General features: G+C 39.5%; 1 protein-coding gene and 1 pseudogene across 1 annotated transcript in view; both read left to right on the forward strand.

Annotated features, from left to right (window-relative positions):
• The window catches only part of stk39 (serine/threonine kinase 39), a 166,072-nt gene that overhangs the window by 129,524 nt on the left and 15,202 nt on the right, over window positions 1-21,346 (forward strand). The window contains exon 15 of the mRNA XM_062969190.1: window positions 18,664-18,716. Coding sequence (XP_062825260.1) covers window positions 18,664-18,716 — 53 coding nt within the window. The remainder of the gene's footprint in view (window positions 1-18,663; window positions 18,717-21,346) is intronic.
• On the forward strand, window positions 10,313-10,428 carry LOC134295729 (5S ribosomal RNA; annotated as a pseudogene).

The following is a 21,346-nucleotide window of genomic DNA, read 5'->3' on the forward strand; positions in this document are numbered from 1 at the left end:
TTTGGCAAACTTCGGCCCTCCGAGTATTTTGGACTTTTGATGGTTTTATAGATCCAAAAGTTATCTTAGCTAGAATATAATTAGTGGGGTTTGTGTGTTTTCCAGGCTGTATGGCCATGTTCCAGAAGTATTCCCTCCTGACGTTTCACCCATATCTATGGCAGGCATCCTCAGAGGTTGTGAGGTATATTGGAAAAAACTAAGCAAGGAAGGTTTATATATCTGTGGAAGGTCCAGGGTGGGAGAAAGAACTCTTGTCTGTTGGAGGCCAGTGTGAATGTTGTAATTAATCACCTTGATTAGCATTAATGACCTTGCAAACTTCATGTCCTGGCTTCTTCCTACCTGGGGGAATCCTCATTTCGGAGGCATCAGCTGCCCCTGATTGACTCATGTCTGGAATTCCTCTGTTTTCATAGTGTTGTTCCTTGTTTACTGTTCTGATTTTAGAGTTTTTAAATACTGGTAGCCAGATTTTTTTTTGTTTTCATGGTTTCCTCCTTTCTGTTGAAATTGTCCACATGCTTGTGGATTTAGTGGCTTCTCTGTGTAGTCCGACATAATAGTTGTTAGAGTGGTCCAGCATTTCTGTGTTATCAAATAATATACTGTGTCCAGGTTAGTTCATCAAGTGCTCTGCTATGGCTAACTTCTCTGGTTGACTTAGTCTGCAGTGCCTTTCATGTTCCTTGATTCGTGTTTGGGCAATGATGCGTTTGGTGGTCCCTATGTAAAATCCACAGCTGCATGGTATACGGTAGACTCCTGCAGAGGTGAGAGGATCCCTCTTGTCCTTTGCTGAACGTAGCATTTGTTGGATTTTCTTAATGGGTCTGTAAATAGTTGGTAGGTTGTATTTCTTCATCAGCTTGCTTATGCGGTCAGTGGTTCCCTTGATGTATGGTAAGAACACTTTCCTTGGGGTGGATTTTTGTCTTTGCTCTTCTGGCTTGTTCTTGACCTTAAGCTCTTCTGATGTCTGTGGTGGAGTATCCATTGGCCTGTAGAGCCCAGTTAGGTGGTTTAATTCACCTTGGAGGAGGTGAGGTTCGCAGATTCTTTGTGCATGGTCTGTCACGGCTTTGACTGTGCTTTTTTTACTTGGGTGATGGTAATAATCATGCTGGAGGGCCCAGAAATTCCTCTCTAAAGCTCTCTAGGTTTTCCAATGCAATTGCACGGTCAGCTTCTGCCACATGTCCAGGTACCTAGTTCCAAAATTCTGTGTGAAATAAGTTTTCTACAAAGTCTTCTTTTGGAAAGATCTTGTGAAATGTTCTTCCCTAGAATGGCTCTCCACGCTGGATAGATTAGATACACAATTTGATATGATGAGAAGGTAAGGTGCCGGTATAGATTTTTTTCTATTCCACTTTGAATGTGAGTAGGCCTTAGGGAGAAGAATGTAGCAGGTCTTTTCATTATGTGTTGACTGATATGGTTGGTTCCTTTTTCTCTTTGTAATGAGTAATTTCATTAAACTGCGATACTGTCACATCATGTCTTTTCTTCATGGTTTTAAGTGGGTTTAATATCAAGTTGCTCTGAAGCTGATAATCAGAATTTCCTGGAACTGATAAAATGGGGAGCTGGATAATTAGAGATCTGCTGGTTTGATTACTCGTGCTGTGAAGGGGCTGAAGGGTGGTAACATAGTTGTTATTAAGCCAATATATGATTGCCGTAATTCAGCGGCTGAAATGCATTTTTGAACTGGAGTCCAGACTGTGCTGTAACCTGCATTTTAGCCCATAGCTGTAGGAATGAGATGTTTTCAGAAGAAATTTAAGCATACATACATACATGTCAAAAATGTATTACATACAGTAGAGCAGGGGTCCTCAAACTTTTGAAGCAGAGGGCCGGTCCACAATCCTTCAGACTGTTGTGGGGCCGAATTATCATTTGAAAAAAAATAAAAATTCCTATGCATACTGCACATGTCTTATTTGTAGTGAAACAACAACAACGAAAGAACAACACAATATTTAAAAATGAAAACAATTTTAACCAACATAAACCTATCGGGATTTCAATGGAAAGTGTGGGCCTGCTACTGGCCAATGAAATAGTCAAGTTAATTAGGATTGTTGTTGTTGTGTGACTTCAAGTCATTTCAGACTTTGGCCGAGCCTAAGTCTAAAATTAATTAATTATTTACTGCATTTATTTACTACATTTATATCCCACCCTTCTCACCCCGAAGGGGACTCAGAGCAGGTATATATACATACAATATATTATATTATTAGCATAGCACAATATTAGCATTATATAATTCTATATTAAACTATACCACTATACTACTATATGTTATGTAATATATAACATATAATTAATATTATTATATGGTATTATTATTAGTATTACATTGTATAACATAATATTATCAATATTATATGTATACTAGCTGTGCCCGGCCACGCGTTGCTGTGGCGAAGTCTGGTGGTATGGCAAATAAAGTATTGAGGAATTGGTGGTAGTTAAGGTAAAGGGTAAACGTTTTCCCCTGATGTTAAGTCCAGTCATGTCTAACTCAGAGGGTTGGTGCTCATCTCAATTTCTAAGCTGAAAAGCCGGCGTTGTCCGTAGACTCCTCCAAGGTCATGTGGGATGACTGCATGGAGCGGCGTTACCTTCCTGCCAGAGCAGTACCTATTGATGCACTCACATTTGCATGTTTTTGAACCTCTGGGTTGGCAGAAGCTGTGGCTAACAGTGGGTGCTCTCTCCGCTCCCCCAATTCAAACCTGCAGCCTTTCGGTCCAGAAGTTCAGCAGCTCAGCGCTGTAACACGCTGCACCATCAGGGGATATTATTTCCTAAAGGTTGTGAATATACAATATTTCTGATTGGTTTTTTTTGTCTGTTGGAGGCAAGTATGAATGCTGCAATTAGGAAAAATGATTAGGATGTAATAGCCTTGCAGCTTTAAAGCCTGGCTGTTTCCTCCCTGAGTGAATTTTTTGTTGGGAGGTGTTAGCTGGCCCTGATTGTTTCCTGTCTGGAATTCCCTTGTTTTCAGAGTGGTGTTGTTTGCGAGATTTTATGTGCTTCTACTGTCTGTGGCCCTGAGAAAACAGAGGATTTGCCAGACTTTGATGATGGGAATACTTTGTTGGGAGGTGTTAGCTGGCCCTGATTGTTTCCTGTGTGGAATTCCCCTGTTTATTTACTGTCCTGGTTTTAGAGATTATATTGTTCTGCATTATTCTATCCCAGTAATTATTTCATATTAAAGTAGAATCTCACTTATCCAACATTTGCTTATACAATGTTCTGGATTATCCTACGCAGTCTGCCTTTTCATAATCAATTTTTTTGTAGTCAGTGTTTTAAATTCATTGTGATATTTTAGTGGTAAATTTGTAAATACAATACAGTAGAGTCTCACTTATCCTACATAAATGGGCCAGCAGAACGTTGGATAAGTGAATATGTTGGATAATAAGGAAGGATTAAGGATAAGCCTATTAAACATCAAATTAGGTTATGATTTTACAAATTAAGCACCAAAACATCATGTTAGACAACAAATTTGACAGAAAAAGTAGTTCAATACACAATAATTCTATGTAGAAATTACTGTATTTATGAATTTAGCACCAAAATATCACGATATATTGAAAGCATTGACTACAAAAATGCGTTGGATAATCCACAACATTGGATAAGCGAGACTTTACTGTAATTACTACATATCATTACTGCGCATGGAACTACCTTTTCTGTCAAATTTGTTGTACAATATGATGTTTTGGTGCTTAATTTGTATAACGATTACCTAATTTGATGTTTAATCGGCTTTTCCTGAATCCCTTCTTATTATCCAACATATTCACTAATCCTGCCAGCCTGTTTATGTTGGATAAGTGAGAGTCTACTGTATATTGATAATCTTATATTATCTGCTTAGAACTGGATTGTATGAGGCCCCTTCTTCACAGCTGTATAAAATGCACACTGAAGTGGATTATATGGCAGTGTGGAGTCAAGATAATCCAATGCAAAGCAGATAATATAAGATTATAAATGGGTTATATAGCTGTGTGGAAGGGCCTTGAGTCTACACTGCCATATAATCCAGTGCAAATTAGATAATCTGTGGAAGAAACCTAAGTAAGACCTAAATCTGCCTGTCCCCTAACTGAACCCTGGCTGTCCTTTGGTTGCTAGGAGACGAAGTGGGCAGAGATTAGCCCTCTAAACTGGCAGCAATTGGATAAAAAAATTATTGCTCTCTCTCTAATTAGGACTTTATTTTTCTTTTCTTTTTGTTGTATCAACCTTGAGGCGTGGATGATGGGTTGTGTTGTCAAATTTCGAGGTTGGGGGGCCTGTACTTTTGTTGTTTTGTGAGTCGCCGTGATGCCATCACTCTTTTATATATATAGATACAATATATTATATTATTAAAACTAATACAAAAAATATTATATTATAAAACTGAGGGCGGGGGCCAGGTAAATGACCTTGGAGGGCCACATCTGGCCCCCGGGCCTTAGTTTGGGGACCCCTGCAGTAGAGTTTCACTTATCCAAGTTTCCAAGATAAGTTTCGCTTATCTAAGTTTCTGGATTATCCAAGCCATTTTTGTAGTCAATGTTTTCAATACAGCATGATATTTTGGTGCTAAATTAGTAAATACAGTAATTACAACATAACATTACTGCGTATTGAACTGCTTTTTCTGTCAAATTTGTTGTAAAGCATGGTGTTTTGGTGCTTAATTTGTAAAATCATAACCTAATTTGATGTTTAATAGGCTTTTCCTTAATCCCTCCTTATTATCCAAGATATTCGCTTATCCAAGCTTCTGCCGGCCCGTTTAACTTGGATAAGTGAGACTCTACTGTATATTCAGATGCCTTTGTTAAGAATTAATCACGATGCCTGAAATGAAAAACCTTTGGCAGCATGACAAATTTTAATGAAAGTTGTTTTCTAAACACTTTCATTTGACTTCTACAAAGCCTCCCTTCCTCTCCCCCATTCAGGTATATTGCATCATTTTTATCAAGGTTTCCCTGAACAGTAAAACTTAAATCAAACCATGATAACTTATCTCATAGTAAAATTGACTTTCTGGCACTCTGTCAGTAAATCACTATCCACAGAGACAGTGAACTCATTATAGTAGCCTTGAAAGAGAAGTTGGAAGAACTTTAAAAGATTAATTTAATATTTTTTCACCTTCTGTTTTTGGATGGGGGCTTTTTAACCATCTAAGGGTTAATATAGTAGTTGGACTGCAGAAATATTTTATAATCATGGGCACTCTGTTTATCGTCACCATCATTCCTAGAATGAGAAGCAGAACAAAGGAAGGTTTTTTTCCGTGTCAGGAGCGGCTTGAGAAACTTCTGGTGTGAGAGAATTGGCTGTCTGCAAGGACGTTGCCCAGGGGACGCCCGGATGTTTTGATGTTTTATCATCCTTGTGGGAGGCTTCTTTCATGTCCCGGGCTGTGGCGCAGGCTGGAAAGCAAGCCAGCTGCAACAAATCAACAAATCACTCCGACCAAGAGGTCATGAGTTCGAGGCCAGCCCGGTGCCTGCGTCTTGTCTCTGTCTCTGTTCTATGTCATGGCATTGAATGTTTGCCTTTATGTGTGCAGTGTGATCCGCCCTGAGTCCCCTCCGAGGTGAGAAGGGCGGAATATAAATGCTGTAAATAAATAAATAAATAAATAAATGTCCCCACATGGGGAGCTGGAGTTGACAGAGGGAACTCATCCACATGCTCCCTGGATTTGAACTGGCAACCTTCAGATCAGCAACCCAACCATCAAGTCAGCAGTCCTGCTGGCACAAGGGTTTAACCCATTGTGTCACTGGGGGTTCCAAAAGGAAGGTACATGTCACCATTACAAAAGGGCTTTTGGAATAAAAGAAGGAGAGGTAGAGTTTAAAGCAGTGCTAGTAAAACCAGTGGTCCCTTTATTGGGACTAGTCTGAGACATTGTCTGTTTGTCCCTGGTTTAAAGGAACTAGTTTGCCCACTTTCCTCATTCCACCCTTCAGCTATGTTTTTATCTAGGTAACAGAAGCAATTGGTAAACCCAGTATGGGTGATTTTATGAAGCAGATGTGAGGAGGGATAGGGAAATTGCATGACTTCAGAAAAAGTTATGATGGGATGGGTAACTAGAAACTCTTTTCTCACTCCCTTATGATCCAACCCCTTTGACATGCTGTCTGCTTTAGGAGTAAGGAAAGCATCCAATTACCCTTTTGCCTGATGTTCAGGAGTCTAGTTATAGAGGGCAAAAGGAGGGCAGTACTGCCCAAATAAGAATTCTGCCCCCTCCAAATAAAATTTATATTCAGTCCCTAAATTTGCTAAGAAATGTGATATCACCTGATCAAGGAGCCCCTATATCAAATTGCAAATGCTACAGATCATTGGCAGACTTTGGAAGTACTCAAGACATTAGTGTACTCTGATTAGATATCTGTCATCATAACAAGTCTCTGCTGTTAAGAATCCTTAGGCACTGACCATGCCAAATTGGGGTGACTTGATGAAAATTACGTTTTAACATTTTTGAAATTAGTAAGACTAAATGATATCGAAACCAGCATTATGGAATCTTAGCACTGTTGAACAAGCCAAAGTAATATCTACAGGCGATCTGCCACCTTCAATCATGGAGGAAAGCCATCATCGTAAGTGGATAATTTGGAGAAATTAGAGCTTTCAGATCCTGACCCCCTCCTATGCCATAATTTGAATAGTTGGAAAAAAGTAATAATGATGAAAAATGAGAATGAGTCAGCTTTATAGTTGAGAGCCCAAATTATTTGAACATGTCTCCACTACAAACCTGTGTTGGTTTTGGACTAGTTTTGGACTAATTGTGGATTTTTCACAAAGAAATCTGAGATTGCAGTTAATAACCACCAGTCTTCCTAGTAGAAGCACACTTTATGGTAGATGTGAGTGGATTCAGGAAGCTATTAAACAAACATAAGTGTGCTGTATACATTTTTATTATTATTATTTTTATTTTATTTACATCATTTTTACCCCGCCTTTCTCCCCAAGGGGACTCAAAGCGGCTTACAATAAACAGGCAAAAATTCAGTGCCTAAAAACAATGTAAAAACAACAATTCATATATTTTCTCATCATTTTCAAAGCTCTCTTATGTCTTTGCTAACATTGCAGTGAAATACAGTTGTTTGCATGTGATGTAATTTCTGGAATCTATTTAGAATGTGCTGGAGATCCCATAAGTGGACTACTGTATTGAAAAGCTGACATTGATCAGTAATAGTCTTTTCTGTCGAAATGCTCTTGGATTTCTGCCTAGACATTTGTGTTAGCAGTTGAGTTTGAGAGCCAAAGTCTTATTTTGTGACTGCATTGGCTGAATGTTGTCAGAATTTCCTCCCTCCTTCTGCAGTGTCCTATGCATTCCTTTCATATTGGCTCCTATGGTGTTCCTATGGAAGAGAGTATGAGGACTGTACAGAGTGGAGTTCAGCATTAAAATAGCTTTCCATCAGCCTGAGGCTCCACTGAATAAGGAGATCTTCTGATGACAGCAAAAAAAGGCATATAGGATCCAAGCTCATTTTTTTCTCTATGATATATTTAGCTGGTTGGATGTTAATCTCATTTAATAATACAGTAGAGTCTCACTTATCCAACGTTCTGGATTATCCAACACATTTTTGTAGTCAATGTTTTCAATACATCGTGATATTTTGGTGCTAAATTCGTAAATACAGTAATTACTACATAGCATTACTGCGTAGTGAACTACTTTTCCTGTCAAATTTGTTGTATAACATGATGTTTTGGTGCTTAATTTATAAAATCATAACCTAATTTGATGTTTAATAGGCTTTTCCTTAATCCCTCCTTATTATACAACATATTCGCTTACCCAACGTTCTGCCGACCCGTATATGTTGGATAAGTGAGACTCTACTGTACTTCATAGATTACATGGCGATCATAAACTGGGCATGTGTCTGTGGAGATGTGGGGCAGAGGAAACCCTTTTTCTAAATCCCAATGCTGCCACCAATTGTGGAGATGTCAGGCAGAGGGGAATTTATCTTCTTTATTCTTCTTATTTACTTTAGATGGTATCGTAACTTAGTTTTGAATATATGTGACAGAGACTTGGATATGGAAGAACAAAAAATAAGTTTATTTCAGGTACAGAGCTTGGTGGTTACAGTAACTTCTTTAGAGGCACTTAGATAATGGTTTCAAAGTTATGAACTGATCACTTTGGATCTAACTGGGATTACTTCCCCTTACTACTCAGACTCTACAAATAAACCTAAACAAGTCTCCTAACTTACTTAATTCAACACCACTAGAGATCTGAGTTTCCCTGGTATCCTTAACCTGGAACCAGTGTCTTCCCTGTGACTAAAATCACAGACTAAACTGTTTTTAAAACATTCCCTCCTTTTCCTTCAAATGGCGGTTGGCTCCGCCCTCGTTGCTATGGTAACCTGCCTCAAAATGCTGAGCTGGCTACCATCCCCCTGGCACTGGTAACTAATACTTACCCTTTTAAACATAGTCAAACATGACTTTTAAAACGCAATTAAACATGACATCTATAAATCAAAATAAAAACACACTTCTTTACAGTTACTTTATCTATGGTTTGTGGAAGTGGTCTCGTCGTTGCACTGTCACTTAGTGTTGATCACAAATGGGCTTGTTGTCAGAAGTCACCCCTAATAGGAGGGAAAGCTAAAAACATTTGTTTATACTTTATTATTTTCCAATTTCATTCATGCAGCTGAAGCTAAATGGGGTGACAGGGATAAGGGGAACAGCGACTGTATGTTCACACTAACAATTCAGAAAACTCTTGGCGCAGAGAAAAAAATGCCTCTGGCCCGAGGTGCTGTGGCTACTATTGTTGATGGATTCATTCACAGCGATGCAAGTATCGCTTCCAGCTGAGTGAGAGAGTTAACGAGTAGAGAGATCCATAGCAAGCGCAAGCATATCTTTTCATTTAATTGGTGGTTCTGTCTCCTGAAATGATGCCATCTTTTCTCGAACTACTTATTTACTCAGAGTGTTCCTAGATAATAAAAATACAAACAGTAAGTGCTGTTTTCAAGTACAAGTGTAGAATTAGCTCACTGGGGAATTTTATTGTTTTGTCTATAGCACAGTAACAATCAGCAGCTGCAGTACGTACCCACTGCTGTCCCCTTGTAGGGTTGCCATCCATGTAAGTGGCAAAGGGGATCATTGTGCTCTACTCTTAATTGCAGTTTTTAGAGATTTATCCATCTTGTCTTTTATAGGGAGTGTAACAAATAAAATGTTTACTATACCAACCTGATCATTAGATCATGTATTTCAGTTGCTTGAAGACTCTGAGCTGGAATGTGGCTTGTTTTAAGTTGCTGGCAAGTACCAGCTGTGAGAGTTTAATGACTCTGTTGTTTCCTACTCGTTGTGCCTTTATTTCTCTGTGTGTGTCCTTATTTCTATGCCTAACATTTTTTTTTGCAACACACTTATATGTTTCTCTGAATGTATGTTGCATTAACTCCAGCGAGACCAACTCCTGAATAGTAATGTTCATCATTTAAGCCACTTACTGCACATTTTACTGCAGTGGACATACATTTGCAGCCTTAACAGTGCAAAGGTATGCAGCCATAGACTACCCTGTTTCCCTGAAAATAAGACATCCCCTGAAAATATGACTTAGTAGAGGTTTTGCTGAATTGCTAAATATAAGGCCTCCCCCAAAAGTAAGACCTAGCAAAGTTTGTGTTAGGAAACATGCCAGCAAAACAAAACACCAGAGCATGCAGGATCAGTAAATGTACGAGGGCTATCCAGAAAGTAGGCTACGTTTTGGATTTTAAAAAAGATCAAAGTATAGGATAAATCATTTACCATATGCAGCTGAAAGATACATCCCAAAACTACAATCTCATGTAATCCCCATTTAAATTTAGCCATGTTTCTTATAGATAAATGAGTTTGAAAAGTACTGCACAGTAAATTCCCCGCTTGTGTCGTCAGCTCTTCCCCCTTCTCCCTTCCTGCAGCGTAGCCAAAAGGCTTTGCTGCCAGCCACGCCCCCATTGTTGGAAACGGAGGAGAGAGGCGGCAAATTTACTGGTGCAGTACTTTTCAAACTCATTTATCTATAAGAAACGTGGCTAAATTTAAATGGGGATTACATGAGATTGTAGTTTTGGGATGTGTCTTTCAGCTGCATATGGTAAATGATTTATCCTATACTTTGATCTTTTTAAAATCCAAAACGTAGCCTACTTTATGGATAGCCCTCGTATATACCATAGATGCCTACGGCCATACCACCCTGAATACGCCCGATTTCATCTGATCTTGGAAGCTAAGCAGGGTCGGGCCTGGTTAGTTGGATGGGAGACTGCCTGGGAATACCGGGTGCTGTAGGCTGATGATATACCATAGATTGATGTACATGGAAATAATGGTAGTAACAAGAAATTCTTGATAGGATTCACAGTTTGTCTGGTTATGCTGGTTTGTGATGACAACTACTGTACAGTATATAATAAATTTTCATCTTTTGTTCAACAATAAATGTGAATTCATCTTCATGGAAAAATAAGATATCCCCTGAAAATAAGATGTAGTGTACCTTTGGGAGCAAAAATTAATATAAGACACTGTCTTATTTTTGGGGAAACACAGTATATCCTACATGTGCCCGAGGCACTGGGCATGTCTGGTATATTATGGATTTGACAATGTGCTCATGCTTGCTGCTTGATCACTTTCTCTGGCAGCTCGAATGACTTAAACAGATTATGGACTTTCTCCCTGTGGCTTCTTTAATGTGAGGGCTGAACCTGGCAAGTCTTTGACTTGTTTTTCCCCCGAGGACACAAAAACTGACTCTAGAGCAAGCCATGAACCCTTCTTTGGTTTGTCATGGAAAATTATTGCCATGGTGCTAGATTTAGATGTCACAGTAAACTAGCTACAATTGGAAGGAACGTGCTTTGTTTAACCACTCTCATGGCAGTGCCTAATAAATCACAGTTCCTCTACAAACCTGGGTCATTGTGACATTCAAATCAGTTCCTTATGTGACATACTGTCTTTAGAAACTACCGTATTTTCTCGATTCTAAGACATCATTGATTGTAGTATGCAAACTAATTTCAGTCTGCATTTTACAATCAATAACAAAAAAATACATAAGGCACACCTGCAATTCTAAGACCACCACATCTTTAGAGATGTTTATATGGGGAAGAAAATGTGTTTTATAATCAAATAAATACTTTATTACTTTTATGGAAGGAGTTCCATAAAGTTCAGCCTCTGTCAGTCCAATTGCACTTGGGTCTTCTTTGAGGGTTTTTCTTAAGCATTAGATTGAACTTTGAGGAATGGAATGCCCATGGTTTTGAGTGCTATGGTTCTCCATTTGTTCCTGTGGTTTAAGTCTGTTCTGAATGGATAGGCTAATAACTCCCTTGTCTTGGAAGATGTTGGTTTAGTCATTTATTTTCCATGATGCAGTAAACATTGATCTGCAAGGTAAGTGCAGAAGACCACTGCACTAAATAACCCTGCCACTGTCTTGTAAATCAGAGGAGTTTTGCTTAATTGAATCCTGCACTTGGATATATGACTTGTGATAAGATTATTTCATACTGCCTTCTGTACCTTTCTCCACTACACAGAATAGTCACAATTTACACCACTGATTCAAAGTGCTTCACCTCCCATTTTTTTTTACTTCTCCTTTTTAAATGGGAAAATCTGTTTGGAAGAAAACATCCATAAGAAATTCATGAGGACAGCACTCAAAACACCCAGGAGAAAATAATAAAGTTTTGAAAATAATTAATGATTTCATGGTTCTTTTTTGAGATTTCTTCAGCCATTCTTGAAAATGAGTAGAAAAGAGATACTTTTTTTAAATCTGGAAGAAGTGAGGAATCTGGAAATGAAGGCAGAGATTTTAAAATGCATTTGGAAAGTTTTAAAATCCTTTTTGTTAAATACATGTATAGATACCAGTAGATGGAATGTAAATGTAAGGGCTCTGCACAAGTCACCATACAGATTTTGTAATCTAGGGCATGAGCAGAGTGCCCTTGCCCATAGTTACTGCCTCTCTTCTTCCTCCCAGGATCCAGCCTGATTTGGCACAGTCCTTGGGGAAAGTGGAAACCACCAGTCAGTGAATTTAAATTCTGTCTAATGGGTCCCGACCAAAGTGACCAAGATGCAGGCTTCACTTTGGTTGATGGAGATATTTACTCCCTGCTCTCCTGAGTGCCTGCCAATTGTGTTTGGACCAACACTCTCCCTAATACAACTGTTTTATGTTAAACTCTTATAAGGCTGGGGTGTGTTTCCGTTTTTTTTTTCTCACAACTTTTGAGGGGCAGTTGGCATGGGTCCTGGGTTTGAGACATCTCAGGCACTGGTAAGTACTATGGGGAATGGTCCTTGAAGGACTTGAGGGGAATGGGTCTTGGCTGGTTTGGAGTGAACGCATGTACTGCTCCCTGATGACGGGGAGGGGGGGACACACAAGAGGCTCTTGGCATGTGGATTCTTTCTTGCCATCCCATGGTTTCCATCATTGGGCCAGGGGATCGGGCACATTGATCAACAGATGAGTTGGCTGATTCTTGGATCCAGTCCCAGCATTTGTCAACCCTACCTACAGATGTAACCAATTAATTGTGTGTATAGTGTGTTATTTCATGCAGAGCAGAATTTGCCACACCTGGACTCTCCATTATGTATACATTATTTTTAGTTAACCAATTAACAGTTGGTTAATTTAAGCTTTCAGAGAGGGGGGGGGAATGAGAATGTGTAAGGCCTTCTTCACAGAACTATAATAATAATAAAAAAGACAGGATGTAAATTTGTAATGCCACACTGAAAAAAAGGAAGCAAGGAAGGGATATCATTATATTTATTTATTTATTTATTTATTTATTTATTTACAGTATTTATATTCCACCCTTCTCACCCCGAAGGGGACTCAGGGCGGATCACATTATACATACATAGGGCAAATATTCAATGCCCATAAACACATCAAACAGAGACCGAGAGACAGACACAGAGGCAATTTAACCTTCTTCTGAGGGGATGTTCGATTCTGGCCACAGGGGGGAGCAGCTGCTTCATCATCCACTCTGATGGCACTTCCTCATTCCAAGTCGTAAATTAGTTAAACTTGCCTCCCAATTTTTATAAGTGGTACCTTATTTCCTACTTGATAGATGCAACTATCTTTCGGGTTGCTAGGTCAGCAACGAGCAGGGGCTATTTTTTATTTTTAATTGACGGGTGCTCACCCCGCCACGGGCTGGCCTCGAACTCATGACCTCATGGTCAGAGTGATTTATTGCAGCTGCTCAACAGCCTGCGCCACAGCCCGGCCCCAACATATTTATATGTTGCCTGTAATATGTATACCTGTTTAGATCCAAACTTCAGAAATTTCTAAACTAGGAACTGCAGAACTATTTATATAGGTACCGTATATACTCGACTATAAGCCAACCCAAACATAAGCCGAGGCACCTAATTTTACCACAAAAAACTGGGGAAACTTACTGACTTGAGTATAAACCGAGGGTGAGAAATGCAGCAGATACTGGTAAATTTCAAACTAAAAATAGATACCAATAAAACTACATTAATTGAGGCATCAGTAGGGTTAAAGGTTTTTGGATATTTACATAAAACTGTAATTTAAGATAAGACTGTCCAACTATGATTAAATCATGGTTTTAACCTTCTTCAATGTAAATGTGCTTACATTTCCTTCCAATAATCACCAAAGGTAAAGGTTTCCCCTGACGTTAAGTCCAGTCATGTCTGACTCTGGGGGTTGGTGCTCATCTCCATTTCTAAGCCGAAGAGCCAGCATTGTCTGTAGACTCCTCCAGGGTCATGTGGCCGGCATGACTGCATGGAGCGCTGTTACCTTCCCGCCGGAGTGGTATCTATTGATCTACTCACATTGGCATGTTTTCGAACTGCTAGGTTGGCAGGAGCTGGAGCTGACAGCGGACGCTCATGCCGCTCCCGAGATTTGAACCTGGGACCTTTTGGTCTGCAAGTTCAGCAGCTCAGTACTTTAACACACTTCACCACCGGGGCTCCCATAGTTTATTTTAACTATACATTTAGAGGAAAATGTGTGTATATGAATAAGGAAACGTGTGAAAGAAGGACTGGAAATGGGAAAAGGTTGGAATGGGAAGGGTTGGTTGAAAAAATGGTAAAATGAGGTGGAAATGGGGTAGCTGGAAAAGTAGGACAGACTGGGTAGGAAGGGGGCAACTGGGGAAGGGGGAATGAGTGAGGTGGAAAAGTGGGGCTGGAAGCTGGGAAACGTTGGGATGGAAAGGGGAGCTGGAAAAGTGGGAAAGAGAGGCTGGGAAAGTAGGAAACTGGTGGGAAGAGGGGCAAGACTGAAATGGGAAAAAGAGGCTGGAACCTGGGGAAGACTGAGATGGAAAGTGGAGAGAGAGGGGCTGGGGATAGTAAAGGCTGGTGTAGGAATGGGGAAACTAGAAAAAGGAAGTCTATAAGATCATCTATAAGATCCCATATTACACCGATTCCGAAACAACTGCATTGGCTACCAATTGGAACTTTGGATCTTTTACAAGATACTGGTCCTGACATTTAAAGCTTGAAATGGCTAAGGACCATTATATCTTAGGGACCGCCTCATTCCTTTTTCCCATCAGTGGTCACCTCGATCCTCCCAGGAAAATCTCCTATACGTACTGGGCCCAAGGGAGGTACGCCTGGAAGCCACAAGACGTAGAGCCTTTTCGGCCTATGCTCCAATTCTGTGGAACTCATTGCCTCCATATGTTAGAGCAATGTCGGAGTTGCGACCTTTTGTAAAAGTGCTCAAGACTTGGCTGTTTGGCTATGCATTTAAGTAAATCAGATCTAATTTGCCAAATAGTCACTGTTGAATGTTTTTATATTGTGGAATGATATTTTAAATTGTAAGTCGCTCGGAGCACTCTGGTGGAGAGTGACTAATTAAGAAATAAAGTGAAGTGAAGAAGTGAAGTCTGGTGTGGGAAAGGGGTATTGGAAAAGTGGGGGGGAAACTGAAGTGGGAAGGACTAAGGAGAGGAAGGTGCTCATCCTCTCCTCCCCTCTTGGGACAGCGATCCAGCTGAATTGCTGTGCAGAGAGGTGAGGGTCCTGGCGGGAAGGTGTGGGGCTGAAAGACAGGCTTTTTTCAGTCTCACCCCTTCCCACCAGGACACTCACTTGAGTGAAAGCCTAAGGGAGCCTATTCAGCCTAAAAAAAGGGGGCTGAAAAACTTGGCTCATGCTCGAGTATATACGTTATATCTATACTTACTGGAATGGAACTGTATAAAAATTCTGAATGATTTTTTATACAGAATGAAAAGAGTGAAAAGAGATACCCAAATGGGAGAAGCTGGAAAAATATATACAGAATAACTGGCCTAATTTTTCCTGTAGTATTGTGTTGGTAGGCAGCTTTAATCAAGCAGGTGTGCGTATGGTATGTTCGGCTGCCTGCCTGCCATCCACCCATCCATCGCCTTGTTGCATTTCCAGTAAGTTCCAAGAGCTGGTGGTATAAACAGAGTCTTCACTTGATCTCCCTCATCCCTCGGTGTTCTGCATATCTGCTCTGGTATTTCTTGTTGGCCTTGAATAGGAATAAAAAGCAGTTGGAATTTGCTGCTTTGCGTCCATCAGTAAGGAAAAAAAATGTTTTCAAAACTAGGCTTCTCTGTACTTGGATGCAAATACATTCTCTTTAATAGTTTAGACTATCAAAGGAGGCCAATGAATTTTACCATTGCATGCTTAGGAATCAGAACAGTTTTGCCTGATTATGTTGCAGTATAATGCAACACTGCGTAATATCCATTTGATCAGAATAAGGAGTGGAACAACAAGCAATTTATTCACCTTTTGAATGCGTGTTTGCTGTGCGTAGCAGCTGGATACTTGCTTGCTTGAAAAAAGTTGTATCTGTTATCTTACCAATCCATTCTTTTGTTCTTCCATGATCCTGTACTTGTGACTGTGTGACATTTTCTTAATATGTGTTTAGCAAGTGATAATAGTTCTGAGTCATGGCTGAGTGTGCCTGAATGTTGGATTTAGTTTCCCCACAGCAAGACTTCATGGCCTGGTACACTGAAATATGAGTCTGCTTACAGTCTCCATGCTGGGGAACAGAAGAATAATGGATTACAAAACACATTTCACTGCTATTAGTTTTTCAAGCAGATTGAGCTGTTTGCTAGAAGAAAAAGTGTGCTATGGCAATTATGTTTGTATCTAGTCTTTGCCCACTTGCTGTTTCCAAAAATGAAATGACCATCTCCCTGTCTCTCTTTCTCTCTGGTTGCCTCCCTCCTCTCTTGTTCATAGCTCTATCCTGGGACAAAGATGTTTATTTTATTGACTGAAGAAATAACAACCAAGGCTAAAATGAAAATGGCAATTAGCCACATTGTTAGAACATAAAGGAGTTGTTTATAGTGTGTAGAACACTTGTGAAATATGCTTCATCACTCTTGGGCATACTGTCTTTGAACTCACAGACAAAAATAGTAAAATAGATTACAAAATTGAATAGAAAAGAATTCTTAATATGCTGCAGGCATATTCCAGAAGGAACTACCACTATTAATCTAGGACTTCTTTTCTTGGGAACTTCTTATTTTTAAAAAAGATAGAATACCACCAAGCATTTTATTCTTGTAGAAGCAATATTTAACTATGGGTGTTGTTACTATGCATGGGTGTTACTGTGCATAACACTATGATGTGAGGAAGGTGGAGAGAACTAGTTATGTTTAGAACGCTACTTCTTAATCTGTGGGTCCTAAATTCAAATGGGATCCCCTTTGCTCAATGTTGGGGTCCTGAAAAACTTGGCAACAGTGGCTGTTTTAGACATTTACAGGAATCTGTTGCACAGTGCTTTAAAGTGGAAATTACAGAAAAGGTTTCAGTTATACCTCACAAAAAGGAAAATCAACCTGTTTAGCAAGTTTTGCAAATGCTAATTTCTTATCAGTAAATGTTTTATTTTTATACTTACCCTTATTTACTCGAGTCTAATGCGCCATCAAATTTAATGCGTACCTCAATTTTCAAAACCCTGAAACCATAAAAGGTATTTGCTGACTAATAACGTTCAGTGGCAAAAGGTACACCTCTTTGTAATATGACCATTACATTTACTGCCTGCTTAACAGTCCTTTAAAGGCAAAAGTGGAACAACCCCAAAGCTTTCAGCAACAGAAAGGAAAACCTTGGGGTGCTTCCATGATGAAGAATGAATCCACTTTAACAGCGCAATCCTGGGAGCTGTAATTTTACAAGGTCTTGGACCTTCTCTGCCAAAAAGTGCTGGCACCTCACCAAACTACAAATCCCAGGATTGCATAGCATTGAACTGTGACAATTAAATTACAGATGATATCCCTCAAATAGAAACTCCAGGTGCAACTTCAGAACAGCTTCTCCTTTTGCTGTGTCTCAGCACTAAGATTACCATTTTATGTGAATCTAATGTGCACCCTAATTTTAGCAAGGTAATTTAGCCAAAAAAAGGTGAGCATTAGATTCGAGTAAATACCATATTTTATATACCTGTACACGTTGGGCTGGGGGGGGGGTCACATAAACATTTCTCCGGCCGAAATGAGTTGCAAATGGAAAAGTTTAAGAAGCCCTGGTTTATTGCAAAGGTGATTGCTCTCCACATTTTTTGTGGAACATAAGAAAGGATAAGACAGGTTTTGTGATCAGCTCCATGGCAAGTGTGGAGTAGCCCTAATAAAAAATGCTGTTATGTAGAAGCTAACCCCAGTAACTGGCTTTGCAGCTCAATCAAGTTGATTTTCTTCCCCACACCACTATCATAATCCTGCTACTTTCTGGAATCATCCATCCAAAAAAACTGATTTGAATACTCTCAAGTTTGTGGGGAAAATGACAGAGGCCCTGTCCTTCTTGAGACAATCACATGGATTGTAGTGGAGTCTTTATTTTTTGCAGACTGTTTAACCTTGTTGCTCTTCAGCTCAGCAATGACATATACTGTATAACCAAAACCACAAAATATTAGTAGTATTATATTACAAATAAAATAATATGTGAAAGCTGGCAAGGTAATACAGTGTTCAGGACTCATTTCCTGTAATGTCTGGCCTCTCATACAAGACTGTTTATCAGGCTAAGATGGAAAGATGAGATAAGTATTTAATCTAGGTAAAGATTGGTTCTAGAAAGACTTCTGAATGTGATCTTAGCCTAAGAAAACATCACTCTGGGCCACATGGATGCTTTTCATAGTACAAAATGAAACCTTTCTTCTTCTCTTTTAATTAGACATCCTTTCACTCATCAAGTTAAAGTGTGCAGTTGATCATAAAAATGTATCATGCTTAAAGATGTTTTTTCACCAGGTTTTCTTTAATATTGATGCCCTTATGCACTTCGGGAAAAGACAAGATCATAAAACTGTAAAATACTGCCTGTATATTAACAGCAGCTTATTTATAAGCTTGAATACATTTACAGTGTAGGAGGTGCACTTCATTACATTTTGATGTGTTTACCATCCCTCTTCCCCCCCCCCCCCCTCCCTTCCTCTAGGAATTCTAGAAAGGAACTTAATGACATACGATTTGAATTTACTCCAGGCAGAGGTATGACTTTTAATTGAAATTATGCTTTTATGGTTGCAAATGGTATTTTGGAAATTGATTTCTGTTTTATAGGTTCAATATAAATTAGCAATACGAAACCACTCGTACCATCCAAATGTATTATATTGTACTGCTTAACTAAAACAAAAAAAATGTGCCGAGCATATACATTTTTAGGGTCATAGTTGTGAAGTGTTTGTGAAGTCCAAGGTGCAAAATGCTGTGTGCACACACACAAACTAACACACAGAGTATTCTGCTCCAGTGGTTCTCAACCTGTGGTTCCCGAGATGTGTTGGCCTTCAACTCCCAGAAATCGAACAGCTGGTAAACTGGCTGAGATTTTTGGGAGTTGTCGGCCAAAACACCTGGGGACCTACAGGTTGAGAACCACTGTGCTAGACTGATGTGGTTGTAATCTAACAAAAGGCAGTCCAAGGCAGCTGTTAGTTGACCTAAGAGTTGTGCATCACACCACATGGTTTGCTATGGCATGCTGGTAAGGGGTCACTACATGAAAAGTTGCAAGCAGAGCATAAAATATGTGGAAACCTGTAGTGATGAGTCTAGTAACAGCCTTTACCTTGCACATAGTGGATGTTTTTTCACTTTGAATCTCGGCAGGGCACCGTTAACCTTGGTTCCTACTATCGAGACCCCAAAGGACACTCAGGTTGGCATGGCTGACTTCTCATAGTTGGGAACAGCAGTGAAGAAGGGGGAAGGATATTGACTGTCCTGGCTCATGCACTAACTGAAAGTGGCATTGTCATGTCTTCCATGTAACACATGATTTCCTTGTGACACTGGTGGGATCTTGTTGGAAGTAGAGTTCATTAGTTTAGTAACACCTGCTTGAAGGATAATGGTTGTAACACAGTGGTAAATAATTCCACCTTTGTTCAGTTTATTACAAATGTTATATTACTGCCTTCTACATGCTGCTTCCTACCCCCTTTGAAAAAACTACAATGTGCAGAATAGAAGGCTAAGGTGGCTGATGCTGGTAGATAAAATTCAGGCAAATCTCTCTTTGACCTGCTACTCTGCATTCCTAGAGTCACAGAGTAGTTTTCATTTTAAAACTCCAATCACAGCAATGAGTGTAGGGATAAAATGAAATTGATGTAACCCCACTTTGCTGCTGGAAAAGATGCTGTAAAAAGGAGCATCTATAACCAGTTTTATGTGTAGCTGGTAACTCCAGACTATAAGGCCTTTGATTGTTACTTAGCATGAGGAATCGGATGGATATATACATAAATAATTTAGTTAAGTCTTACTGTGCTACACCTTGGAAAACACCTTTGGTGAGATTCAGAAATATAAAACAGACAAAGTGCTAAAAAATTACAATTAACACATATACACAAAAGCTCTCTGAAATGCTATCAATCATGGTATTTCAGAAGGCAAAAGGAGAAGCATGGGATTGATCCTTTTGAACAACAGCTTTTTTCTCCAAAGTCCTATGCCATTCAAGTAGGTCCATCCAAAGTATTTTAGTTGCTGAAGAGAGTTGCAGATTATTTTGGACAGCAATAGTATTTGGTGCTGTAACTCTTGTGTAAATAAGACAAAACCTGAGCTTGAAAACTCCATTTGAAAAGCAATTGGTTACAGTTCTTGTTCCCAGGGATTAAAGTAAACAGCTAATTACTTTAATTATTTTTTAACCAAAAGCCTGAATGGCCCTGTTTTCCACCTTGGTGGAAAGGCACAGGATTGACCACCATTTGAAGGATGTGATATCCTTCCTCAGCTTTCTAGTGAGGCCATAGCTGAAAGTAACTAAACTTAGTGGAAGTCACTAAGACCACATAATTTTAAAATTGCTGTTGCTCTGCAAAAGGAGCAACTTTATTTGCCTACTGAATTTACATCCCATCCTTCACCCAAAATGCAGTTCTTCCAAGATGTGACATTATCACATTCTGTTCAAGCATAAACTTTTAACTGTGTAAAAAGCCAAATGTGCTCTGGAGAGTCATATGCTCAGTTGGACTTCTATCTGAACTTTTTATTGCTGCACAGCTAAGAATTACTCTAAAAAAGGGGTGGGGTATCTTGACAAAGACGTGCATCCGCCAGAACATCTACAGCGGAAGGCTTAAGTTCTCCCATAAGCAAGGATAAAAATGTAACACCACGTGCTGCCATGTTAATCTGATCATGGGACATGAGAGAAGCCTCCCACAAGGATGGTAAAAACATCAAAACATCTGGGCGTCCCCTGGGCAATGTCCTTGCAGACGGCCAATTCTCTCACACCAGAAGCAACTCAGGTTGCTCCTGACATGAAGAAAAAAAATCTGATCATAATAAAGCAAGAGTGTATTACTTCCAGCTTAGATTGTGGAGACATCTAACTTTTTGAAAGGCATAACCAAATAGGAAAACCACTTTAAATCCAAAATGTATGGCACCTGTTTTTTACAATCAGTAGATATAGGCAGGGTCATAACTTATTTTTCCAGGGGGAGAAAGCTTATTTGCTGCTCCACCTTGCAAATTGGGCGTAATATTTTATGTCAACCCAACACAGGCAGTGGTGGTGTGGTAAATTCTGAAGCATTAGGTGCTCATTGTGAGAGTCCCCATAGCTTTAAGTAGTTTTTCAAAAGGAAGGC

The sequence above is a fragment of the Anolis carolinensis genome, chromosome 1, assembly GCF_035594765.1.
Source record: "Anolis carolinensis isolate JA03-04 chromosome 1, rAnoCar3.1.pri, whole genome shotgun sequence".
NCBI classification, from domain to species: Eukaryota; Metazoa; Chordata; class Lepidosauria; order Squamata; family Dactyloidae; genus Anolis; species Anolis carolinensis.